The sequence below is a fragment of the Peromyscus leucopus genome, chromosome 2, assembly GCF_004664715.2.
Source record: "Peromyscus leucopus breed LL Stock chromosome 2, UCI_PerLeu_2.1, whole genome shotgun sequence".
NCBI classification, from domain to species: Eukaryota; Metazoa; Chordata; class Mammalia; order Rodentia; family Cricetidae; genus Peromyscus; species Peromyscus leucopus.
The window spans coordinates 83,554,859-83,581,620 of NC_051064.1; the positions used below are offsets into that span (position 1 = coordinate 83,554,859).

Here is a 26,762-nt window from a genome sequence, read left to right on the forward strand (position 1 = left end):
TACATTATTTAGTCCTTCCTCCACAATGTTCTATTTACCCATCCCTTGTCCTTCAAATACATGGCCTATTTTTTGTTAATTCTTTTTTTTCTCTATTTAAGAAAATATTTTACTCATTTTACATGCCAACTGCAGGTCCCCTTCTTTTCCTCTAGCTCTCCCACGGCCTTCACCCCTCCCCTTACCCACCAAGTTCCTATGAACTCATGAACTTTAGACTGACAGCTGTGGAACCTGCATGGGACCAGGCTAGGCTCTCTGTATATGGGAGACAGTTGTGTAGGGCCCCCTGGCAGTGGGATCAAGATCTATCCCTGGTGCCTGAGCTGGCTTTCTGAAGCCCATTACCTGTGGTGGGACACCTTGCTCACCCTTGATGCAGTGGGGAGGGGCTTGGTCCTGCCTCATCTGAATGTACCAGGCTTTGCTGACTCCCCATGGGAGCCCTTACACTTTGTAGAAGTTCTTTTAAATGATCTGAACAGGTCATGGAGCCAGCAGAATAAAAACAACAAAAGCCCCGAATAGTCTTCACCTTCTAAGGCAATGCAATGCATGCTCTGAAATAGGCACCAGCTGATTTACTCCATGATTGTGAAAAAGATTATTTCTGAAAGATCTCTTCAAATTACAGAGTTTGAAAGAAATATAGCTTTAAGACCTAGAAATTAAATCTTCCAAAGTTGCTGACCAAAATGTTCCTGATGGTGGACCAAAGCAGAAGAAAGACATTCCTGTCCCCAAAGGCAATGTTTTAGAGAAATGGGATCAGGGACTTGTTTTAATCAGTTTATTTGGATGGTTAGCTATATCTCCTACATCAGATAAATGAGCAACAACAAAGGGGTGGATAGCTGAGTCTTTTAATCCCAGCCCTTGAGAGGCTAGCCTGGTCTAACAAGCTGCAGAGGGTTGGAGAAATTTATAATTTGTTCATAAAGGAGTGTGTAATGGAGAAGAATTTTATAACCACACTTTACACACCAGTATCTCTCATGATATTTAGAAATGTGAAAAGAATTAAATGATTTGCAGACAGCATTCAGGCAGAAAAATTCTGTTAGAATCTATTTAATCTTCTCTAAATAAATAGATATAGTAGACTGAATTGATAAAAAAAAATGACCATAGAGATTTATAAAAAGAAGCCACTTGATCAGCAATCAGTATAATGACTACAGTATTTATTAATTAAAGTAGGTTACACATTCTCAGGAACACTATGAAGTTTGATAGTTGTGTTCTGCTAAGAATCAATCACCTATTAAATATAGTCCGTGTGCATCACATCATTAAACTAATTCACATACGAATCTTCCCTTTCCTGAAGGTACCAGTATACCATGTTTTGGTATTGCATGGTAATGAATAAAAAGGGAATTAACTGATTGCTAATACTGATGAATCTGTATCTGTCTTCAAGGATGAAGGCAAAGCATCTGTTGAAAAGTTTTGACTGAAAAGTAGCATATCTTATCTTTCCTACATGTCTCCACTGAGTGAGGTCAGAACAGCCCCTGTCTACTACAGCTTAGCAAGCTAGTTAGAATTTATTTCCCCCTTCATGCCAATTGTATTTATGTCCACATGGAATTATAAAATGTAGGCAGTTGCTTTGTTATTACTGCAAGGCAATTCATTTTTTGCTCCTCTATTTATTATGTAACGACATGTCCAACTCTATCATTTAGAATCTCATCTACTTTTCAGCAGAGATAACAAAACAGAACAGAAGTAGCTACATGCATTGGTTACTTTTCCCTTTCCACTTGATAATGGAGACCTGTTCATTCATAAAACCAGCACATTAGTAGATTGTAAAAGGGAAGAGCAATTGAAGAATGGATATCTTGATTTCATGATACTGCTAGAGCAAGGAACAAACAACACTATAAGGAGACCAGCAAATATAAATCATAAGGAGGTTTGCAAAAGACATTAATGGGCTCTAATCAATAGCATTAGTTCTTCATAAAATGTAGAAAGTTTTAACGAGATTTTCAACATCATTTTGTTTTACTTTGTATCCTGTAGTTAAAATGTGTGTTAGCCTTTCAGTATTGTTTTTGCTTGCCATTTATTAGGAAGGTTTTTTTTTTCCATTTTGTTTTGCTTTGTGTTAAATTTATCATTTATCCCTTTTCATACAAAGAAATGAACTCAGAACTGAAAAATAAGACTTTTGTTAATGTTTAATCAATAACTTGTTTTCTGGATCAGAAAATTAAAATAACATCTAAAATGAAATAAGAGTAACTGATGCTTTCTCATTGTCTGTGGCAGAATACAGAGAATTACAAGCCATCACTTAAAGAACTCCTCACATCACTCTTATCCCAAAATGTGTTCAGTGCAACTATTAGGTGGAGACCGAGCTCTCAGCAGGTGCCCTTTGGGCACAGCACACACAGGACTGACTCCTGGCTGCTAACGTGATTGCCCTTTGCAGGCAAAGTAACAAGACACAGCACAACACATGGGTTTCAAATTAAAGAACCACATGAGATGGCCATTGCTCCTCATATCCATGGTGTGTGGGTATTTTAGGAAGTATTTACACTCTAAGGTGTCATGTACTCTTTCTTTCCTCTTATATGTGATAAACTAAAAAAGCCACCACAACCTAATAATCTAGGATTTTAGTTAATTTTCATTCTAAACTGAAAATGTGTTTTATTTAAAACATATAACATATATTGACTTGAGACTGTAAAATTAAAGAATATCCCTAATAAAATATTTTGTTTGAAACTGGATTGGTTATATTTCATTTTAACATTTTTGAAAAACTAGAATCAACAGAGAATATTGTTATTGGATTTGAGGTTTATCTAGTATTGTAACTCAATGTTTTCCACACAGTGGATTTTAAAATACATATTTTAGAATGAATATATAAAGAGTACCAGGCAGAATGCAGAAAACAATGAGAAAGAGATAAATCCATTTCCTTCTTATGGTCTAATGATAATAAGTAGATATTGGAAAAGAACAGTGAGATGTAAAACCAATTAAAATAAAGTGAAACTATAGCCACATGTGCTTACAATTGAATTGTAAGAGATATTCTTTTTTCTTTTCTTCCTTATATTAAAAAGAGATTCTTTTCTCTCACATGATATATTGATTAGGGTTCCCCTCTCTCTGGCCCCAGTTACTCTGTACCTCCCCTCTCACCCGGACGCACACTTTCCTGTCTCTCATTAGAAAACAAACAAGTTTCTCAGGGAGAATAATATAATACAATATAATAAATAATAACATAATATAGTATAATATAATAGGATAAAACAAAAACTAACACATCAGAGTTGAACAAAACAAACAACCAGAAGAAAAAGAGCCTAGGAGCAGATGCAAGAAACAGAGACACATTTCTTCCCACACTGTGGAATCCCACAACAATACTAAACTGGAAGCCATAATATATATACAAAGAGAAGAAAAAATAGAAATAAAATAAAAATAATAAGATAAAAGTTTTAAAAATAGAAGAGGAGGAAGAACCCTGATGCGATATTATGAGACAAGGAACCTCCAGAGATGCCGCTGAATCATTTTCTGCTGGCTATCTACTGGGTACGCAGCCTACATTTAAGAGCAGTTCGTTTTTCCAGTAAAACTCCCTTGGATGAAACCAAACTTTTATTTGCAAGTGGTTATCAATTGGAGATTGTTAAGACCCATTCTTAACTTTGGCATATTTGAAACCCACTCTGACCTAACCTCTGCAACAATATAGCTAAACTTTGTACCTTTTCCCTGCTAGATTGATGACACAGTAGCTATTAGCTAGTTTCTACTTAGTCCAACTTTTCTCTACTGAAATATGTACCATTCTAATATAATGTAGTTTTGTAAAGTTTGTTTAAACAATTGTGCTCTACAGATACCTCAAGGTCAGAATGTTGGCAGCTGTGGAGAGTCTACAGGTTCTGATCAGAGAGAATGAATATGCCAGAACTGAGTTATCATAACGGCTGAGTTTAACTTAGATTACCAACCCTGTTTACATTTGTGTCTCTGGTATAATTATTAATGGGACCATCTTTCAGTCTCAAATATCTCAATTCAAGTACTAATTTACATGATCGCTGCAGGCTAGAGTCAGCCCAGACTTTCTTATACTCAAATTTGATAGTGTCACAGCATCAGTCAAACCTGTGTTGGTGTGCCTCCATGTGTAATGAGATAGATGTGTGGTTTAGTTAAATACTGAATCTACTTATAAACCCCATCATATAGACAAATGGGCAGCTGAAAAGTAAAAAGTGTTTTAACAGTAAGGTGTGACAATGGTGTATTTAAGCCAGAAGGAGAGGAAGTGGCTGGCTTTGCTGAGTGATTCACCCGTACTCAATGTATCTATGAAACCTCATCATAGAAAGGAATACAAAAAGAACAGACTGTGTACTTTTTAGTAAACTTCTATTCTGTTTTCCATAAAGTCAAAGTCTGAGCCTTTTGCCATTACTAATTTTTCTTTCCTTAATTTTTTACGTTTACTTATTTTGTGTATATGTGCATGTGTACATGTATGTGGTGGATATATGCTATGGAGTATGTATAGAGGTCTAGGGACAACTCTTCTTCTACTGTGTGAGTCTTGCGAATTGAATTCAGGTCATCAGGCCTGGAAGCCAGCACCTTTATCTACTTAGCCATCCTGCCAGCTCTACATTTTATTCTTTTGGGGAAGGGTAGAGGGGAGAAGGAACATGGTAGTGAATAAGCTGTCTTGATGTAGGTCCATCTGTGGAACAAAGACCAGAGTTAATCTTCTGATTTTATACTTTGATGATTCATTCTATTCATGATCTTTTCTTTTGTACCTAATGTAATATTTTCTAGTATTCATAATCTTCATGGGAAGAATAGGTATAATTATGTCATCATATCTTTTTCTTAGTGCAATGAAAATGAAAGCACAGGCTTGTTCTACTGCTCAAGTGTTCAAGCAATTCAATTGCACATTTTCAAATATGAAGTACTTGTGAGAACATGCATGTCATGTCTCTTAAAAATTGCATGCATCAACATGTCTAAACGTGAGACAGTCATTTGGCTTGATCTGTTTGGGAGGCAGCTGTGCATTGGTGCCGGGTCCTGGGCTCGTTGCATGAGTTGGCTGTCTGAATCCTGGGACTTATGCAGGGACACTTGGCTCGGTCTGGGAGGGGGGGAGTGGACCTGCCTGGACTGAGTCTACCAGGTCGACCCCGGTCCTTGGGGGAGACCTTGATCTGGAGGAGGTGGGAATGGGGGTGGGTTGGGGGGAGGGGGGACGAGAGGGGGAGAACAGGGGAATCTGTGGCTATTATGTTGAACTGAATGGTGTTGTAAAATAATAATAAAAAAAAAGGAAAAAAAAACATGTCTAAACGGATGCTAAGGAATTGAAAAGAAACATGGAAATCATAGACACATAGAAGATGGAAAGTCAGGAGGAAGATGACCATGGGCATCTGGGTAGCTATGGGATCACAGTTACAATTGTGAAAGGTAATGTTCCCAGAATCCAATTCTTATGTTCACAAAACCAAGAATCAAGTTGTGGAGGATTATGACCTCAGCAATGCTGTTTCTTCATCTGAAGATCAGGCTTAAAATTAATTCCTTTCACTATCTGACAGATAGATACCTTCCCTACTGTTTATCCTCTTCAAACTCTGAGCCAGGCACACACACAAAGATTTCCAAAGGCTGTACTATAGATATACCAGGACATACTACATTCTACATATAATTTTGAAAGTGAAAAACAAGTCATTGCCCCAGACAACTGGATAGTAGATCCACTGAAGAATAATTTCTATTTATGAAAAGAAATTCTGGATAACTTTAATATAATAGGAGGCTGGTAAATTTCAGTGTAATAAGTAGCTAGCCAATGAAGCTGCTATTTTTCTACTGATATAGACATATATTGCCACTAGAGGTTCAAAAGATAACTATGGTTAAAATGTATACATGCATATTCATGCTCTCTCTCTCTCTACACACACACACACACACACACACACACACACTCCACTAGATACCTGCCAATGACAACAGTACTCATCTGGGGTGAGGGCATTCATATTTTAATCCTTTTCTTTAAGTTACACCTGAATTCTTTAGTTTCTAATTTGGAAGCATCCTACTGCTGTCCAAAATGAGAAAAAAGGTGAGTTTTAGGACACTTTCCAAAAATTACACATTTGATTTCCTTGGTCTCATTAGATACAGAGGCAGCAGATTTTAGAATTCAATACTTGGTATAGTGTGTGTGTGTGTGTGTGTGTGTGTGTGTGTGTGTGTGTGTGTGTGTGTGTGTTTAACCTGGACTTTGGGGTCTAGGAAGGAAACACACTGGGTGGATTAACCATCAAGAAGGAGTTCTGAAAAGCCAGCACAGAACTAGCTCAACCCTTCCAAACTCACAAAAGAGGTTTAAACTCTTAGTTTGAGGATGAGGACTAGTGAGTCTATCTACTTTCGACATTATACCTGAATCTTTCTTAATTCATAAAATAAAGAAAAAGACACTGCTTCCTATTACTGATAATGAAATGTAGGCTTGGACCATGATGCCACTTTCCATGAGTCACACTGGGAGTTCTGGCTTTGAAGTCTGAAGTCTTAATCATGACCCTCTAACATATGCACAAATTATACATTTGCTATCATAAATCTTAACTTCTTATTTCAAAACTGTGGACAGTAAGGAAAATAGATTAACTCCAGATGTCTCTACCAGTTTGGTCTAATGATATACTCATACCATGGTCACTTCGTTTCCAAAAATTCTGTGGTAATGAAAGACAAAACTACAAGTTTCCATGTGTTGAGATTTTTAGTAAAGTAGCTTTTTCTCTAAATCAAATGAAAAAAAAAAAAGCAAGCACAAGATCTTAAGTACAATCTTTACCTTATATAATTAGGAACAAAAAGACACATTTCTACCCACACAACAGAGCATCCCTCTTGTTTTTTGCCTCTCATACACACTAGTAATTCCGAGCAAAGGACAGAAGCTGATGTACGCCCTCTCCTTGGAAATGAAGAGGAATAATGGAGCACAGGATAGAATGGTATTGGCAGAGACCACTGAGAATGGTGAGACCAATAACTCATGAGTAACAGTCTGCACTAACAGCTTTAATGACCAGTTTAATGGTTTAATGGATAGCACTTTAAAAGGATTTCTGGTACAAGCCTGCTGAAAGCTTGCCTCCAATAAATCTGTCATTAACAAAGAACTGGGTTGCTTCATATAATCATAGTTTAATGAATCCAAATACAAAGAAATTATGGCAGTTATAATCCTGTATTGTAGTCCTATATGGGGTTTCTGTACACTATTGTGGGAGAGATGTCTACATGCTCAAAATGTAAGTTGCCAGTGAAGCAGGTTTCCACCAAGAGAGTGCAGTGCACATTAAACAAACAAACAAAAGCCCACAATGTGTGCAAAGAAGAAACACCTGAAATTTAAACCCAGATGAAAAAAAATGTAACCACAGAAGTGGGTGTCTCTGAGATGGCTGGTCAAATTCTTCATTCGTGTTTGATAGCATCACACTACTTATACTCAGTTAAAGTCCTTTCAAGTCAGGATTGCCATGCTGTGCCCTTCATGGTGCATCCCACTCACTATTAAGTGTGATAGTTATAATCAGGCGTGATAAATAATCCTGAATTTCAACCCTTGGTTGTTTTTCACTCTCCCTGTTGGGAGTTCTCAGTTCTGACTTCACACTGGAATACTCCTCGCCTAGACAGAATTTTCTAATCATTTCTGCTTTTGTAAATCTTTCCTTTCTTAAAGGGTTCACATCAATTCCACATTCTTGAGTTGAGAAGATTCTCAAGCATTTGCTCATGTGTCTAACATCTAACATTATAGTACATGCCTGTGGCAATTAGATAAACATAGCCTAGTATTCTTTTCTCAAAATTGTTTAATTTTATCATTATAACTTGTTCTTTGTGGGTATATGTGTCAGGAAGTGCCTCACACTATAGTCCACACTGGCCTGGAATTCTCCATGTAGTCCTTGTTGACTTCAAAATGATGAGCGCCCTGTGCTTGGTTCCAGAGTACTGGTGTGTGCCACTACAAAGCTTTCACCTGACTAGTCTTTATTCCTTTCATTCCATGATAAGGGCCTATGTATAAATATAGCCCACCATATATCTGTGCCATTGATGAAATAGCTACCCTAGTGTAGCTAACAATAAAATACCCATAAATGTGTGTGACTTTCATTTGTCAAGTCATAAAATGTAGTTAAATATTGTGAGCCTGACAGGGAAAGAGTAGAAGAGGCTTCAGAACATGTCCCCACCCATTCTGACAGCTCTCAGTTTTCCAACATCAATTATTAATACTACTAAAAGTGATTCATTGGCTAAACTTGACTCAAATTTGTACAAACTGAACAAGGCCTACAATATGCTAAAAGATTAAAAATACTTCTTTTTAGATCCAATGTTGGACATATCTGAAGAATCATAAACTTCCTAAGAAATATATATATTTATATATATGTGTGTATATATAAAAAATGTTTAATCATTCTTAATGTTATTAAAAAATGAATTCCTTTCACAAAATAAAAATTACTATTAGCATATAAGTAATTAAAAGCAAATGAGAACTTCATTCTGGAAAATATCTGATTTTAGTTTAAACATACGTTGCTTTTAAAGACATACTTTAGAGAGGAGATAGTCTGCTTTTATTGTGCTGAATATGACAAACTCTAAGTGAAAGATGCATTTTGAAAATACAGCAGGATAGCAAACAAAATACAAGGAGGCTAACCATTCTTCAAAACAGCAGTGTGGGCAAAGAAATGAACATAAATGGTATGCTCCGAAAGACAAATCCTCCTTTTCCAAGACAGACGTTAAAGACAAGCAGAGCACCTTAACCAGTGATTTAGAGAGTGAGCAGAACATAAAAGATCTATATGATACTGTGGCGGTACCCGCACTTCTCTCTGTAGCCCTGTGCTTTATCCAGCAGGGGGGATTTTGGTTGAAATTGTAGCCTACAATGCTGTGCTTCTTAACCGCTCCCACAGCCTCCAGAAACATTAAGCAGTTCTGCCAGAGAAACATAATAAAGAACAAATGCTGTTCCCTAATCTCATTTTACATACACTCCAGTAACAGAACATGAGGGGAAAAATGAATTTCTCTGAGACGGCTCCAAAAGCATAGGAGTCTGAAGTACTTATTTTTCTGTCCATGGAATGAGTAAATACAGACATTGAAGAACAGCTTTGAGACCTTTGCTCCTGCTCTAACTGCACTAAACCTCTGAGCTTCCTGAATGCTGGGGAAAAAAAAAAAACACCCTATCATCCCTCACCAGTGAATATAAGAAATACAATAAACAAAATCCAAGTCTAATTACAGCAAAGTCAAACTCACAGCTACATTTTATTTGAAACCGAACAAAATTGTGGCAGAACTAAAGTTTCTTCTGAAAAAATAAAATCAGAAACAAAAAACTGAAGGGACCATTAGATGCTGAATTCAAGGGCCATGATTGTGTACATTATTCACCTTCTACTCTAGAGTCTAACAAAGTTCTGGCACATATGAAGAAGCCAGCTCAGCTGGGCTATAGGAGAGCAGCTATATGTTAAACTTGCAAAGACCAAAGGCCTCTAGCAAGGCAGGTAATAATGTTCTTAGGATTATTTAAAAAATACCTAATAATTTTCAAATTGGTCTTTCTTGTTCTGTGTGATATGTGAAAAAAAAAAAAAAAAAAAGAGCAGCTTTACCTCACAGTGTTGGTTTATTTCTAACAACAATTCTAGTCCTTGCTGTGTGGCATTGTAGCTAGCTAGATGCTGTGGCAATAATTACAGATCAAACACAAAAAGGCTATTACTCTTTCCAGAGCAAATGATACCAAGGACAGATGAAGTCTTAGGAAAACAAAAGTATTCTTTTCATCCAAATATTTTAATGATAAAACTGGAGAAAAATACTGAAGCTATTGGTCTGTGAAAGCTAATAGTGGATTGAGCAAGAGATTACTTCTCTATCCAATAGCTCGCAAAGCCATTAGCTCAAGGACAGCTTGGGGTACACAGTGATACCTTGTCTCAAAACAAAACACAAAACAGGAGTATATAAAATATATCACATAAATTCTTTTGTTTTCTTTCCTTCTTTCTTTTTTTCTTTCTTTCTTTTTTTTCTCTTACAACTACCTTGACTTGTGTTCCTTCCTACTAATAGAAATCACCCACTTTGGGGCTATGCAAATCCATCAGTAGTTAAGAGCACTTGTTGCTCTTTTAGAAAATCCAGGTTCAGTTTCCAGCACCTCCAGTGTGGCACACAGCCACCTATTGCAGGGTATCTAATCTCCTCTTCTCACTTCTGTGGACACTTGCATGCATGTGGTGTACATATTTGTAAAAATAAAATATATTTAATAAATATTTTAAAAATTAGTAATCACTTCTTCTATATGAATTTTTTTGATGAAACACAATTTCCCATTCAGTTTGCAATCTGAGTTCTCATACAGAAGGCAAAACAAGTTAGTATGTTAGTAAAGTTAGACTTTAAGATCTACTATAATACATTGTATTTTTGCCAGAAATATTTTCCTCCCTTTATCTAGGGAGTACACTTAGAAAACATCATCTGTCATATAATACAATATATGAAAGTCCCTGAATTACCTCAGCAACATCACTAAAAGCAGCTGAAATGTCATCCTTCCAGCAAAGTGACAGAAGCAGACTAGATTAAAAACCTAGGATCCTCAACCACAGCTCAACAGTAGAACCTATGTGCCCCTGAATTACAGCCTCTAGGTCTGCACAATCTATTCCTTTATTTATTTTTAAGATAATAGGAGAACTTCTGAGCTGTGACAGGATCAATATTGCAAAAACGGAAAAGAAAGACACAAGGAAATCAATGCCCCCTTGCACGGTAACATCCACCATTACCAACAATTAGGCTGAATTTTTTATTCTCCTGATGACAAGGACATCAATTAATTACTTGGAGAGGGGGTGAAATTCCCACTCTCCCAGAGACAGCACCCTAGCTTCTCTGAATTCAAAGGGAGGCAGCATGTCACCGCTCATTAACTAGACTAATTACACTTCCTCAGTCACTGCGGCATTTTTTTTGCTCTCTGGGTGGAGACAACACTGAGCAGACAGAGCCTGTGAGGGAGGGGCAGTCCACAATGGGAAAGCAAAAGGGTAAGCTGATCTCTGGAACATCCACTTATATCTTCTTTTGTAATAGTCCTGTAAACCAAATACAGGGTGAGAGGAGGTAGACCAAAAGGCCTCCCAGTTGAATCGCCTGCTACTGGGGCTTTTGTCTTTTCTTTAGCTCCTTATGTGCTATCTGACATGCTTTCATGGACACAAAAGCTGGATGGAGTCACAGCACACGAAACTACCACCACAAAGCCTTAAGAAAGAATGTGCAAAAACAGTTAGTATGCTCTATTGTCAAAATATGCCAGAATTTGTATCAATCTTTTCAAATCACTTGGAGGTTCTTCTATGAAGTTAAGTTACTGAAACCCAAAGGTGAATTCTGAATAGACATATATCTTTAAAATCTTAAGAGGAATAGTCATATAATATTTTAGTGGTCTTATATGACTTTATTTATTATAGTGAATGAAATGTCCTTTGATCCTAGGTCTTATGGAAATGATGCTGGGTTATGATTTGTCATTTGTGGCAAGGAGGTTGTTGACAGGTAAATATTTTTATCTTTAAGATTCACAGGCCAGTTGATTCAGTCAACTATTGAAATGTCAAGATGAGAAACAAGTAAATGCTACCCACCCCATCTGAGAGTCAAGACTGTGTCTCTGTATCATCTAGTCCCTTAAGCAATTTTTCTTCCTCTGCTTTCCTGCTGGACAGTGACACTCACAGTTACTACATGTGGCTACAAGAAAAGTTGTTGAGTTTGGATGGTGTGGGTTTTGCTGGTATTGTTTATCTTTTAATTTAATTTTCCCCGGGAGGGGGCAGACTTCTGAGGCAGAGACTACACAGCCTAGGCTGACCTTGAACTTGTTAGAGTGGCAATAAAGGCCAATTAAGAAAAAAAAACACCTTCTGTTCAAAAGAATTTAATCTCTGGCCATGGGACCACCCTCAGGAAAGTGGTGAAGAAATGGACAGAATGAGTTTTTCTTTAATGAACCAGCAGAGGCAATGGTTTGTTATGGTCACAAGGTGATCCAGACACCAGACCTGGTGGTTTGTGGTTTACTTTCTAGCTTGACCTAGTAACAGTGATGTGACTATGGGCAAGTTACCTCAGTTCCCTGTGTTCAGTATCCTCTTTTGTAATATGGTATACTAATAGAACTTTCTTCAATGAATTGAAGGAGTTGTTATGTACATTGTATTTTCAAGATGGTTAGTCATATGAGTACTAACTACCTTGTGGAGCTCTGTATAGAGGCTAGATATTATTATTATATTAATCTTATCTAGTTTAAAATAAAGAAAATACTATGAAAATTACTCTTAAGTTGGCAAGAACAGAAAGAAAGAGGGAGTAAGGGGAGGAGGAATGAATTAAGTATCAAGAAGATGCATAAGCCCCTAGCTGGAGCCTGGTCTGATGAATGCCTGATTTAACACTGAGCAAGTGAGAATAGTTAAGTTTTGATTGTGTTGCATGTACAAACTTTTTAAAGTCAAATACTTCAACTGCTGCTATTGTGATGATTATAAAATAAGACAAAGTCAAACCTACAAATTCTTGCAAAGTCTCAAAGCTCAGATGCCTGTCTTTAATTTTCTATGTATTCCCCAAACATGATACTATGTTCAACCACAGTTTAGCCTTAGCTAAACATAACAAAATTGCTGCAGAATGTCCTTCTGTATGCTGTGAATGTATGTTGCTCTGGTTGGTTGATAAATAAAATGCTGATTGACCAGTAGCCAGGCAGGAAGCATCAGTGGGATAAGCAGACAAGGAGAATTCTGGGAAGAGGAAGGCTGAGTCAGGAGTCGCCAGCCAGACACAGAGGAAGCAAGATGTGAAGGCAGACTGAAAAAAGGTATCAAGCCACATGGCTAAATACAGATAAGACTTATGGGTTAATTTAAGTGTAAGAGCTAGTCAGTAATAAGCCTGAGCAAATGGCCAAGCAGTTATAATTAAAATAAGCCTCTGTGTGTTTACTTGGGAGACACAAGCAGGAGAGATTTGTCCCACCTGCACTGCTGGGTGGGACACAGCAAAACTTCAGCTACACAAAACCATGGCAAAGAATCCTCCCACTACCACTTTTAAATTTGAAAATAAATACACAGGGAAGCAATGGTACCCTTGTGATTTGGACAACACACTCTCAGCATCTTCACTTCAACTTCTCATTGCAGCATTACCAAAATTTTCCCACAAAGGTGTTCTCTGGTGAAACAGAAACACAGATGCATTGACTGGGTCCTTCAGGTATTTTTGCGGCATATTTTATGCTCAGGAGTGGGACGTAGTTTCTATGACTTGAAAATACTTTTGGGATACTCAATGCTGACTGAGTACCCTGGTATAGTGACATCCTCTATGGATGTTACTGGTTATTGCACCTCACAGTAACATGACTATTCTATGGTAGTTGCAGCCCATCATACATAGCCCAGAGTCCCCAGGGAAGTCATTCTTTGCCCCATCTCCATGCCTCTGCATGCACATCTCTCTTGACCTAGAGTCTTAGAATTGTAGCAACCATCCTCTCAGGGAAGCCCCTCTTCACTCCTGCCTCACTCCCACTATCCCTTTACAGTTATCGATTTTCATGTTTCCTTAGGTGATTACGGATTCACCTAGGACTAAGTTTATTTCTTGACCATTTGTGTTCTGCAGTAAATGTCTGTCAAATAACAGAGGCTATTCAAACAGCCTCCTTATTTAAAACAGTTGAGATCTGGGATTATTGTCTAGGGGCACAGACAATAGCAAAGACACCAGTATAGTTTTTGACAAATCAGTAAACATGAATTATTTGTAGATTGTTGTGGATTTTTAAAACATAGATTTCCTTTTTGGAAAGGAGACATTAAATATGCAAGGAACTCTGAGAACGTATTAGTTACTCTCTATCCTCTTTTGCCCCTTCCCTTTGCCTAATTGATTGCACAGAGCTCTCTTTTGGAAGAACTAAAGGGAAATATGATGAAAAGCAAAATAATTTGTGAGGGTAAAATCAGTGTTATTAAGTAACTGACATGTTGGCCAAGTGTGCTGAAGCCACTTTTCTACCTGTATCTTATCAAGCAGCACAGTATCAAGGACCATTTCTGCCCTGAGAACAGAGGGTGAGAGGCCAAGTGCCAATCAGAGTTTGTCTTCATTACATCCTAATGAGGACAAGCAACAACTCTTCTCAAATAAGAGGAAACCAAGGCAAAGTGAAGTCATCTGTTCTGAGTTTAAACAATATAAGCTCATAACTGGACGACCGCAAACATGCCTAGGTTTTGGACTCCAGTGCCCTCTCCTATAGCTGGTTGGTCTCTTGCTTCTCCCAATCTTTACTTACAATCTAGCTATAAAATACCAATTTCATTTCAAAACCACAATAAAACTTAAAAATGGTATCTTTTCCAATTCTTGCTGTAGCTCTCTTCAAGTTAAAGCTTCTTTGGGAACTATAGACATGTTAGGATTAATTACTTCCTAAGAGCCTTGGGCTCCACATGAGGGCAAGTGGGAAGCCACTCCAGACCATGTCCAGCAGTGCCCAGAAGCCCATCAGCAAAAGGGAATGTACATTAAAGCAAGGTCTGCAAACCGGACAACTACACCTATGTGATGTGAGGTTTCCCTGGGGTGAGCAGGGTCCACAGAAGTAAATACTACACTGCACAGGCTTGAAAGACACAGAGTTTGATGCTGCTAAGAAAACAACGAAATTTTTTAAGTGAGTTTAAGAATAACAACTTAGAAAACTTAAATAGACTAGAGCTCTGAAGCTTGGTAATTTGGCTGCATTTTGAGTTCTTAATATCTGCATGGGTTCAGCAAGAATGAAAGGCTCGGCCCAGATCAGCACTCTGATTTCGGCAGCACTTCTAAGATGAGCTGCTGTGTCTTTGTGTCCTGCTACACTTGTTTACAAGCTATAGAATGACAGCCAGCTGGGAAGGGAGTCTCTGTTCCTTTACATCTTAGTTGTTGAGGTTGTTTCTTAACTATGGACCAAAGAAAGCATCTTCTCAGATTGCCAACTGTCAGGCCCATCTTCCTTGTAAAGGCCACACTGGGAGTTTAATCAGTAAGCACTTTTGAGTTCAACCTAAAGGGGCTGCATTAAAATGTATTCACTTCTGTGTGGTCTAAAGATAATAACAGTCTATTTTCTGAGAGAAAAGGGTCTGAAAATAAGGCTGTGCTGCTGATAGATCAGGTAGAGATGTTGACTGGGAAAGCAGTTCTTTTTACCCAAGACAGTCTTTGTTCTGGGTGCTCCTGTTGTTGGTAATAGCAATTTTGATCACAAGAATGAGTTTTTTTTTTTTTTTTTTTTTTTTTTTGGTGGATTGTAAGTTTATTTCAAAATTGATCCAGGAGTACACTTTGGCTAATCATCTGCTGTATGCCCAACGGCAGGCTTGTCATCATGTGGCCAATAACATGCTGAGATGCCTTGACACCTGACCAGGAGGGTCTGAAACACAGTATGATGCTGGAATGAGGAAAGCAAACAATAGTGGCTAATGGTGCTGGCTTAAACTATGGGGTTTTCTTTTTTCCTTCCTCATTATATTATGTTTTACTGGATTCAGCAAAGCCCTAGGGGTTTGGCCAGCAATAAAAAGAGGCCAGAGTTTCACTGACTTAAAGACACAGATTTCTTTCCAATATTCTGATTGACTGGTATCTTATATTTGGTAACACGATTATAATTATTTAATTAATACTTCTTTCTCAGTGGTCTATGAACTATGTGGTATCTTAACTTTGAGCCTATTTACATGTAATGAAACATGTAAATGTTTCATTTTTATCTTTATAAAGATGACTGAGCATTTCTATCAGCAACCCCAATGGGCATCACTATACAAGCTTATTTTCATGCTACCTAAGCCAAGGTCCAAATTGTGATAATCTGACTCTCAGGCCTGTGTAGTTGACCACTCTTCCATATTATTTCTACGGCTCAACAAATAGAATACTCTAAGTGGCAGGGAGAGGGATCAAGAGCCATTTTGGGAGGTAGACATATTATATTCTATGTAAGTAGTAAATGAACCTATTTTACAATCCTTCAGTTTTAGGAGAATCTCACATTGACCAGTAAATAGAGATGTTCATCTTCCTCAATTTGAATTATTAATACCAATGATTAAAAAATTAGTGCTCATTTTTAGTTCATGAAATTATTCATTTTTCATTCTACTACATACAGTCCACAATTTGTTCAAAAATAAAAAATAACAGCAACAACAAACTCTTATTGCCTATGTTTCAATTTCCTATCTTGTAAAAAGTTAAAAACAGATTTTTGTCATCTACTGCTTTATTTCTTCAGGAAAAGAGAAGCGTTACCCTCTAGAAAAATCCAACAGATTCGAAAGTAGCATGCGCGTACACACATACGTACGCATGTGCAAATAGCTGTGGTTTATTGAGGATACTTTTGTTTCTGTGAATGTACTGTGGCATCATCAAATATACCAAGGACTTTGTTCTAGGAAAAATGAAAATGTTTTCTTTTGTGGTCACTGCTTTGATGACAGACAATGTTTGTCTCTTCTCTGGAGAAATGTAATATTTACCATTGTGGATAGACAAAGTATCTCTAGAGAAAAGAAATATACCATCAGCATGTCTGGGGGAAACCACCAACTATTCTGATAGATAGTTATACAAGGCAAAGTAGTAACTTTAGCATCTGCACAGGGTTTCAGCAGAAATATTTTTATCTAGTAGAAGATTATCTTTCCTAGGCTCTATAATCAGGACATAACAAAAAACAAACAGAAAAAGATTTAGTTCTCAAGGGGAGATAGTTCAAATGGAGTCAATAAGAACATCCCATCAGCTCTTGGTTCTACCATACAGTAGGCATAGGATCTTGGGCAAATTTTCTTCCTCAAGCTCATGTTATGAGGTCTCTATACACTTAAAAATGTGGTCTAAACAATGTTGAATGTCTCTACATATCTCAGAAATATCTTCATGTATTTCAATACTCATCAAGAAAATATCAATCTTATTCTTTTTACCACTCTTCACTTATGCAGAGTTTATTCAATGATCGTATAATATACATGTTGTTATAAAATCAGAAGGTCAAGACTTTTATATCTGGAAAGTTTTTGAGAAGAGCCTCATTATTATTGGCACAAAGGGGATGGAAGATGACTGCCATGGGAACTGCAAGGACTCTTCAGTGGAGGGACACAAGAGCTATGATCACAGATAGTCGTCTTTTTAGATAGTAACAAAACTTGGGTTTGGACTTTATGTCAGGAACAAAAAAGCCAAAGTTGCACTCTAGTGAGGACTTCTGAGAACCAGTTTTTTGTCACATTCTAATTACAATAAAAACATTGTGGAGAGTAGTTTTAATATAGAATATTAAGATAGTACTACAAATAGAAAGATCTGGGACTAACAAATCTGAAAGCAGATTTTTGACCACTGTGTTTGTGCGGCCACCAGAAGAGGATGGAGAATGTTTAGAGGGGATATAAATTCAATCAGAAACTGGTTGGTTACCCCCATAACATTCACGCTATCATTGGACCAATGTGAGTATCTGTTGGGGAAGACTATTGTGAAACAGTGTGTTCTGAACATGTCAGGGCTGTTACACATATGAACCCACAGCATGCATAGGACCTGCAAAAAACAAGCCAGTCGAAATTCCAGTGTGTGGGGTGTGGGGCAAATGAAGTCACACCCACATCTGAGGGAGGGAGTCAGCTTTCTTCTGGATATGGATCCTGCTTGGTTGCTCAGGCTCTAGTGGATGACACTGCAACCATACCCATACTCAAAGTACTAATTGGACTCAGTGGGCTAATAAAAATATATATGAAAATCAAAGAGTGATATAGTGGCTCAATTCTGGTAGGAAGCATAAGGATGGACTAGGGAGTGGATTTGAACAAAATACATTTAAATAAATGTATGAAACTTTCAAATAATATTAAAAAATCTTTTTAACGAATTTGTAGGCAAACTGTCAGGAACTGTAAAGGGATTTTGTTGTTCACTGTGTTTCAAGGCAGGTTAATCCCTCAATTCAGACCACGGAGTTTATAACAACTAGAATATACTTGAATGAGGATTTCTAAGTTGGAGAAACTGAGAAACTGAATGTTGAGAACCAAATCAGAAATCAGATTTTATTTATATCTTCCCAAAGCACCTTGACCATGATCCCATGAATACTTGCATGCTGGGGGCCCTGACTCATGGCATTGAGCAAATATGTCTATATCAGTATCTTGATGAATCGATTTTGCAGGAAAAAAGGAGGCACAGTTAAGAGAGAAAGTTTCTCCTGCCAGTCTTTATGTTAGGAGGGCACTTGTGGCAATTAATGGAAGGCAGAAAAGTGTACAATTTTGAGAAGGCAGAAAAGTGTACAATTTTGAGTTCAAACTTATCTATTCCTAAACTAGCATTGCTTTATATGATTCCCCAATTGTTCATCTTCACCATAGGCTCTCTATATTTGTGTGTATTATATACATTAAAGATTGAGTTTATTAAGAAATTACTTCAAAAATATGTTCTGATAAAATCCTTAGAATTTTAAACATCAGATTGATTTTATTGTAAAATAAGATTTCATTGGCATACCTGTTTAATGAGAGAATGAATTTCTTCAGAATAGGTATGCAAGATACACACTTTTAACCTTTTGATATATATACTTAATGCTTTTAAAGTCATGGATATAATTGCCAGCTTTCATTGGTTTCCTTTATTGGAAGCTTCTGGTTTTTTAATTGCCATTTACATACTTACAGGTATGCATTCCCTAATTCTCCTTCCATATAATTTACAGATGTGGGATTTATTATGTTGTACCTCTGTGCAAGGCTACAACTATACAAAGTATTCAAATCAAAATGCAAATCTGTCTGTATTAAATTACATGTCCTTTTTACCATCAAAACACTTAGGTCTCACCATTGTCCGAGATTAGAAGCTCATGACAACTCTGGGCCTTCCACACCGGTCCAATTTCATCTTACCCAATTCTCTATGATGAACAGTCTATACCATCACAAGTCGACTCAATGCTATTTCTCTGCATACACTTTCTTGCAAAGATAGCACAGTACCTTGTTAAACAGCAGATTCTGATTCAGCAGGTTTGGGACAGTAATGGAAACTCTGAATCTCTAATATTCCCAGGTGGTGTCAGTGCTACCCATGTGATCATGAGAACATACTTTTCCTATGTGCCTTTGACTTTGCCCTTAGCAGAATCCTCAGCATTTTTCACCCAAGTTCCCCCATACCACTTCTTCATCTCTATTGTCTCAGTTTTCCATCTTGATCTGATAAATTTTCATTAGTTCTTAAGATTAGTTCATTAAGTGCATTTCTTCTTATTTCTAGACATATACAATTGTCTTGATAACCTTAGAAGTATACCTTTAAAATTTATATTCTCTCTCATGTTCAACACACCAAGGCAGAAAGAATGCAGCCAGGTGAGAGAAGCACAGAGACAGTTTTAATGAAGAGTTCAGGAAAATGCAGTAGGCTTCTAGCTTTGGGTGTCAGTCTTAGAAGCATCCTTGGACTTTAAGCCTCTGCTTCTCTGATATACCAATAGCTCTTGTGTTTTCTGGAAGTAGTTCTATAGCCATAGTTACCAACTATGGTAGTTTTAATGGTAATGACACTTACAGGCTCAAATACTTGATTATAAATTGGGGAAACAGTTTGGGAAGGATTGGGAGGTGTGGCTCTGTTGGAGGAGGTGTGTCACTGGGTGTGGGCTTTGAGGTTTCAAAAGCCCACATCATTTTCAGTTTTTCTCTCCCTCATGGCTGTGTCTCAAAATGTAAGCTCTCAGTTGATGTAAGCTCTCAGCTACTGCTCCAGTGCTATGCTTGCTTGCCTGATGTAATATTGCCCACCATATTGGTCATGGACATATCCTCCAAAACTGTAAGTTCCAATAAACTACATAAACATCTTTGCTTCTGGTGTCTCTTCACAGCAATAGAAAAGTAACTACGACATCAACAGTGCATCTAGTCTAAACTGTATTTGTGCATATATATTTATGTTTATGTATTGCTAATAATGACTCTGATGATGTCTGCCAATTGAAACTCAAATGTACTAGTGTCTATTTGCCATCTTAAGAAGTGGTGAAGAATAGGAAATCATGTTCTTTCTTACATAATCCTAAACAAAGGATGTTATCTTTCAAAAGGAAGTCTTCATAGAATCTTCTTTAAGTTCTCTTAAATGTTATTTTTAAAATAGAGAACCATGGCTACAATGATTTACCAATTGAGACACTTTATCTAAGATGAAGTCCAGTAAAATATATCATTTTATCTTTTAAAGGTAGAAACTCAGTATTTATAGCCCAGTCTAGACATAAATGTATAGATAATTATACACTTCCCATGTGCTATGATCATTGACATGTTCTACTATGCCAACTTCTAGGGATCTTAATTTAAAATAGACTAGAATTTCAAATAATGCCCTTCTGTTTTTGCAAAACCTGCACTTATTTTGAGTTCTATATGTTTGTAAGCTTAATATGTTGATTTTGAGAGTGGACTTTATTCTGTGCATGATAGATACTATATTCAAACTGAGATTACTCATATTTCAGTGACCTTTTCTTCTTGTATAAAAACATGAAAACTTAAAGCATTTAGAATGACTTTAAGATATGAGGTTAAACTCATTTTCCAGGCTACATTTTCATCTTCATTGATTCCAACGATGGGACCTGATGTGCAATTTGACTTGTGTCCCCCTATTCTGATCTCAGGGCCATTGCAAACAAATTTCATGTCTTTAACCTTTGTTTGTTTCAAATTAGGGTGACAATTTTTTGCTTTTGTCAGCTTAAGTAGTTTCAATAAACATTAATCCATAGTAATTAAGCCAAAATAATGAGGTGTTTGAAAGCAATGTTTTTCCTTTTATTTTTCTTTACTGAAAATCAGTTTAAATACATTCAAATTTATGTGGTAGTAAATAAGAAAATAGTTTCCCAAATTGTTGCACTGATATTATTATATAAAGGCTTTACTCTTATTATCACAGATGAGAAGAACACTTAAATATCTCCTTCATGGCTGTTAGGACACAGTCCAGTCAGTTCATGCCCAGGGAGCTTTAATCACAGATCATCTTCCTGATGAGTGGTAAAGACACTGTGAAGGCTATCATGCCAATGGCTGGGGAGACTTGGAGAGTTGTTAATGGCAGTAATGCCAGCATGCAGTTCATAGCTACTTTTAAGGAGTGCTTCTGATCTAAATGATCATTAGATTAGCTTTGCATGGAACATTTCTTGAGAATTTCTACAGTTAAGTGAGGCCAGTTATTTTATTCAACGGATACAAGTAAATTTGCTGGAGAGGTTTGAAGTTCTCCTGGTGGAGAGTAAAGTGTTGGTTTATTGATCAGCTAAAAGATTATATTTTTAATTTCTCTGACCTATTACATCATTACAAATAAAGACTTAAAGCAGGATCAGGAAGAAAACATATAGAAAAATAATTATGACTTTACACGTTAACAATAAGGAACAGTGAAAATTCTGGTTGGTGAAAACTGACCCTTAACTAAGAGTTTCTATTGTCCCGGGATTTACTCTTCATTTTCTTTCTTTTCATTACTCCAACTCAAGCCCCCAATAAGGTACTAGAGCTGTTTTAAAGATTATTGCATCATTTAACAAGAGGGGCTAAACTTTAGGGGGAAAATAGTAAAGAGGTAAGAAGCAGGGCTTTAAGAAAATAAGACAAGATTTGGTCCAGTATTAATTTCCCAGAATGCTTGAAGAAGAAAAAGGAAAATATGACTGAGCTCATTGAAAAGAAAAATAAATCCAACTCTGTGTTCTATCAAATAGCACACAAATGTTAGAATATGCAAACTGGAGAGTAACAGTGGACACCAACTCAGATGCTTGCTTATCCAGCAGAAAACTAGGAAGCTGGGTGTAGTGTCCAAGTCTATGGTCTTAGCTACTCAGGAAGTGGGTAGGATGATCCTAAGTTTGAAGATAGCCTGAGAAACTTAGTGAGATCCTGTCTCAAAATAAAAAGTAAATATCTAGTATGTAGCTCAGTGTGAGAGCAGTCTTTAGTATGCCTCCAGGCCTGGATTCAATCACTGTCTACTGGGCAGTGGGGTGGGGGTGAGTAAAAAGAAGAAACAGAAATAAGGAGAGAGAAGGAGAGGGAAAAGGGGAAGAAGAGAGAGAGATTTGGAGAATTTAAGAAGGCTATGTAGACAGATTGCCTTGGGCCTCCTGCTTCTCAGATATGGCATGCCTGAGATTTGTGATCTCTCTGGCCCCTCAATGCTGGATCACCTAGAGATTTCTCACTGCATGTGATAGGACAGACTATTAGACCTGATAGAGAAAGACTATCTTGAACAAGTGCCTTTGAACCTGATACAGCAAAGACAAAGAAAGGTATGTTTAAGACTTCAGTAAGCAAATCAGTAAAACTCTCCTGATGGAAGCCCTCAATCTGTCATTTGGAGCAATTAGAAGATTTTAGTGGCATATATAAATCTTGTGCTGCAACACATAAAGTGCAAGAACAGTGATGCTCATTTAGTAGTGACACATGAACAGGTTTCACTAGGAGCCCCTGTTGCTACGGAATACTAAAAATGGCCAGTTTTGCATCATGTTGCTTAACAAATGTCACAGTCACAGTGTCCAAACACACACACACACACACACACAGAGAGAGAGAGAGAGAGAGAGAGAGAGAGAGAGAGAGAGAGAGAGAGAGAGAGAGAGAGAGAGAGAGAGAACCTTTAAGGATTCTGCGATATCAGTTAGTTTAGATCCAGGCACATTTCTGGTAATCTTAGCACTAGCATTCTTATCCACAGTGGCTGATGATTCAATAAGTACAGAGTTTTCAGGCCATGAGAAACATTTTCTTTGGAAATCTAGTACTTATGGGACCAGTAAGACGGCTCAGTAAGAAAGGAGCCTAAATTCCCAGAATCCCATGCAGAATGGGAGACCTGACTACTGCAACTTGTCCTCACACTTCCACATATGCACACTCACACTTAACATATGCACACAGCATAAACAAACCACTACAAAAAGGCTACCTATTCCTGATGATACGATGTATGGTATGTTTTTCTGTGAAGATGCTTTTTATTTGTTCATTTGTTTGATATTTTTTGTTTTTTCACTACAGGGTTTCTCTGTGTATCCCTGGTTGTCCCAGAACTCACTCTGTAGACCAGGCCGGTCTCGAACTCTCAGACATCCATCTCTTTCTGCCTGCCAAATGCAGGAATTATAGGCACATACCATCACCACTCAGTGAAGATTCTTATCAGGAATAAATTAGTTTGCACCTATTTGGAATACTTAGAAGCTTACTGAGTTAGAACATTTCATGGACTAAATATCCCTGCCCCCCCAAGAAAAGAAATATCATTCAATTTACATTGAACAAATATAAAACATTGTATATAAAATGCAGCTATTGTATTGATTTAATTATTGATTTATACAAATTGCATCTGATTTGGAGTTGTATTTCAATAAAATGTACTGCTGTTAATTTTGTAGTCAAAAATAAAGGCATGCATTCATTGGAAGTTCTGTCACATAAAGGAAGTGTATTACCTCATATTCCTGGGAAAACTTCAGGTTGTCATTTGCTTTCAACCTCTCAATATGGTCTGCAAGTTCCAAGATAGGTATTGGAGGATGGCTAGCCATACCTATTGAAAATGAAGAGGAAACACATTTGAATACAAACCAAATGATGCTAACAGTTCCAAAACACAGTGAATGCTGTAGTTAGAAATGGCCTGAAAACATGTGAGTAGTAAAGATGTTTTATGTGAAGAAGCAGGCAGATAGTCTGGTTACTCAAAGCAGGACATGCTCTAAAGGGAAGATTTTGGAACCAAGTAGAAAATTCACCAAGCATATTCCCCAAACTAGCATTCCTAGTGTAGAAGAAAGTGTTACTGAGCTATGAATCAATGAGGTTAGCTAGCAGAAAAAACTGAAAAGTCAGGCCTGATGTCAACTTCTGCTTTGAGTAATTACTGTTATGCCATCTCAGACTCCTTCTCCTGCACTGTGTGAAATGGAAATTGTGTGGAATTAAATGGTGTAAAGTCAACCAAGGAACAGACAGTGAAGAAGGCCTGAAAGGGAAGGAGGAGCAGCCTGATAGGAAACAGAAAGTGACTTATGTATAATCAAAGAAAACTAACTTGAAAAATGAAGGTTACCAGGGTAACCGGAATCATCTGAACCTGCAAAGGAAATGATGATGTAAATAAAATAAAAAATTGAATGGATTTGTTTAAAAAAAATGAAATGGATAGCCTGATACACATTTATAAAGGACTAATAAAATGCAAGCTTGTGCAGGTTTACCATACAATATGATAGATGAGGATCACTTTAGTATTTCATAAACATGTCAGGTGACAACATTCACATGCAAATATGGACACAAAATGACATGCACAACAGCTCATTGACAATGGTTACTGACAACACACTGACACCAAACCAAACTGAACTTCAAACATGTTTCCACTAGTAGTAGATTGTAGAGGCTGGGGTTGCAGCCTGCTGGCCATTTATAAATAGCACACTCACAACACAGTGGGATTATGCCCCCAGGTCTCACTCTTCAACCCCCAGCAAACCTACAAGCTACTTCAGGTGTAAACATCTTTGTCCCTGACGGGAAATGAATTCGGGAAAATAAGCACATGATAGATGAAAAGACAAGGGAAGAAAAGAAAAGAAAGCAGAGAGGGGACTGATACATCTTAGTTCAGTCGGCCAGCTGAAGACACACTAATTTCACAGTGTTTGTTAAAAATAATCTGCTGTTAATTTTGATGATTCTTGTGTTTTTCTGATGCTTTTTTTTTCTCTCTGTTCACATGATTTGATCTTGTCTCATTGAGATTAATTTTGCAAAAGCGCACCATGAGAGAGAATTGCTGACTCGGATATTAAGAGACACAAATTCCAGCTGGATTGAGACAGTGAACTAACATGCCCCCAGGGAAGCATCTGAAGTAGAAAATTAGGAGTGGGGAGCTCCAACTGGAAGCTCTGGTGATGCTCAGCTGTCACTGCAACTCTGGAGGGGAACAGGCTGGAAGGATGACCATCAGATCAACGTGACAGGATTGCATATGAGTGCTTTAGAAATGGTGCCATTATGTAAAGTCACCCTCTAAGTTCCTTTCTCTGAACGCCAGATTATCAATGGTAATGGTAAACTAAGTTTAAAAAAAAAACAAAACAAAACAAAATAAGTTTGCTTCTTCAGGATAATCATTCTATGCTTAGCACAGTGCTGTGATCTATGGTGGCTTTGTGTTCATTGCTGTGAAGGTCTACTTATAGGAGCCCAAATCTTGGTAGAGAGCCAACAGAAATGAGTAGATTCGATGTCGATCCTCTTTGTTGATGATATAATTATATATTCAGACCAAAATTTTGGAGCTCTTTCCCAAAGTTTTCATATAAATGGTAGAATTGAACTAATTTGCATTCTGTGGAGCGAAAGGGTGGGTGACAACAATCTAGTAATTAAGAGTGAGCTCATCCAGATGAGGCACTCCCCAGAGAAAAGAATGAAAATGCAAAAGCACAGGAGATGTTAGGCTGATCTGGACATGGAAATGGGCTGATGTGGACATCATTGCAGTGCTTTAACAGAGAAGGTAATAGAGACAAAGATGTTTAGACCTTTTCGAGCGAATCGTGGGAGAGAGTTATTATCATATATGGACTGAGTGGTGGTTTGGCTAGAGAGGGAGGACACAGAGCCAATCAGGGAGGCGTAGGGGACTGAATTACTGCTCAAAGCTGTAAAAGTAAAGCCAGTTGGAGATGGGAAAAGTATTAGTATAACAGCAGAAGACCATAAGAAACAATACAAGATGTGATCACATATTTACTTCTGACATGTGGTCTCAAAGTACTACTTTGGAAGCTCATTACAGAGAAATCCAAACAAATCTGAGCTACCTCTTTGTAAACAGCATTAAAGAACTGTTACTTAAGACAACATTATGCACCATATGTACACAATTTCTAGGATGAGTATAAATGGCAGAATAGCCATTTTACATAAAGGGGTGAACCTATGAGAACTGCATGGAGTAAGAAGGAAATGTAGGCCCACAATACAGAATATGAAATTACTTCTGTTCAGACATCTACTTAACACGGACCTGTAATTGAGCATCTCAGTGTCTTTATCTTAACACCAGAGTATGAAAGTAAGGCAATTCTGTGCCGGCTACCTACTTCACAACACTATTTCACTATGCTGCTAGAGACTCTGAACAGACAAGAGTCTTTTAGAAGTGGTTCCTATAAAAGGGTTTTTAAAATTATTGCTTTGAGATGTGGAGAACATTGATTGGAAAATAGAAAACTTTTATTTACATGAGTTGCTTGCTATTTATGTTTAGGTAAATTTTCTTTAGCTAGCCAAAACAGTGTATATTCTATATGATGATGTTGCCTTGCTTAC

The 26,762-nt window shown here is 37.4% G+C and overlaps 1 protein-coding gene across 50 annotated transcripts in view; it reads right to left on the bottom strand.

The window, feature by feature from the left end:
* Ptprd (protein tyrosine phosphatase receptor type D) overlaps nt 1-26,762 on the bottom strand; it is a 2,272,674-nt gene that overhangs the window by 85,491 nt on the left and 2,160,421 nt on the right. For 29 of the 50 annotated variants that reach the window (XM_037203364.1, XM_037203377.1, XM_037203376.1 and 26 more), the window contains 2 exons: nt 24,466-24,507; nt 23,864-23,961 (listed from right to left, as the gene is read on the bottom strand). In XM_037203364.1, the coding sequence (XP_037059259.1) occupies nt 23,864-23,961; nt 24,466-24,507 (140 nt within the window). The remainder of the gene's footprint in view (nt 1-23,863; nt 23,962-24,465; nt 24,508-26,762) is intronic. The other 21 variants (XM_037203386.1, XM_037203380.1, XM_037203378.1 and 18 more) reach the window with 1 other exon arrangement.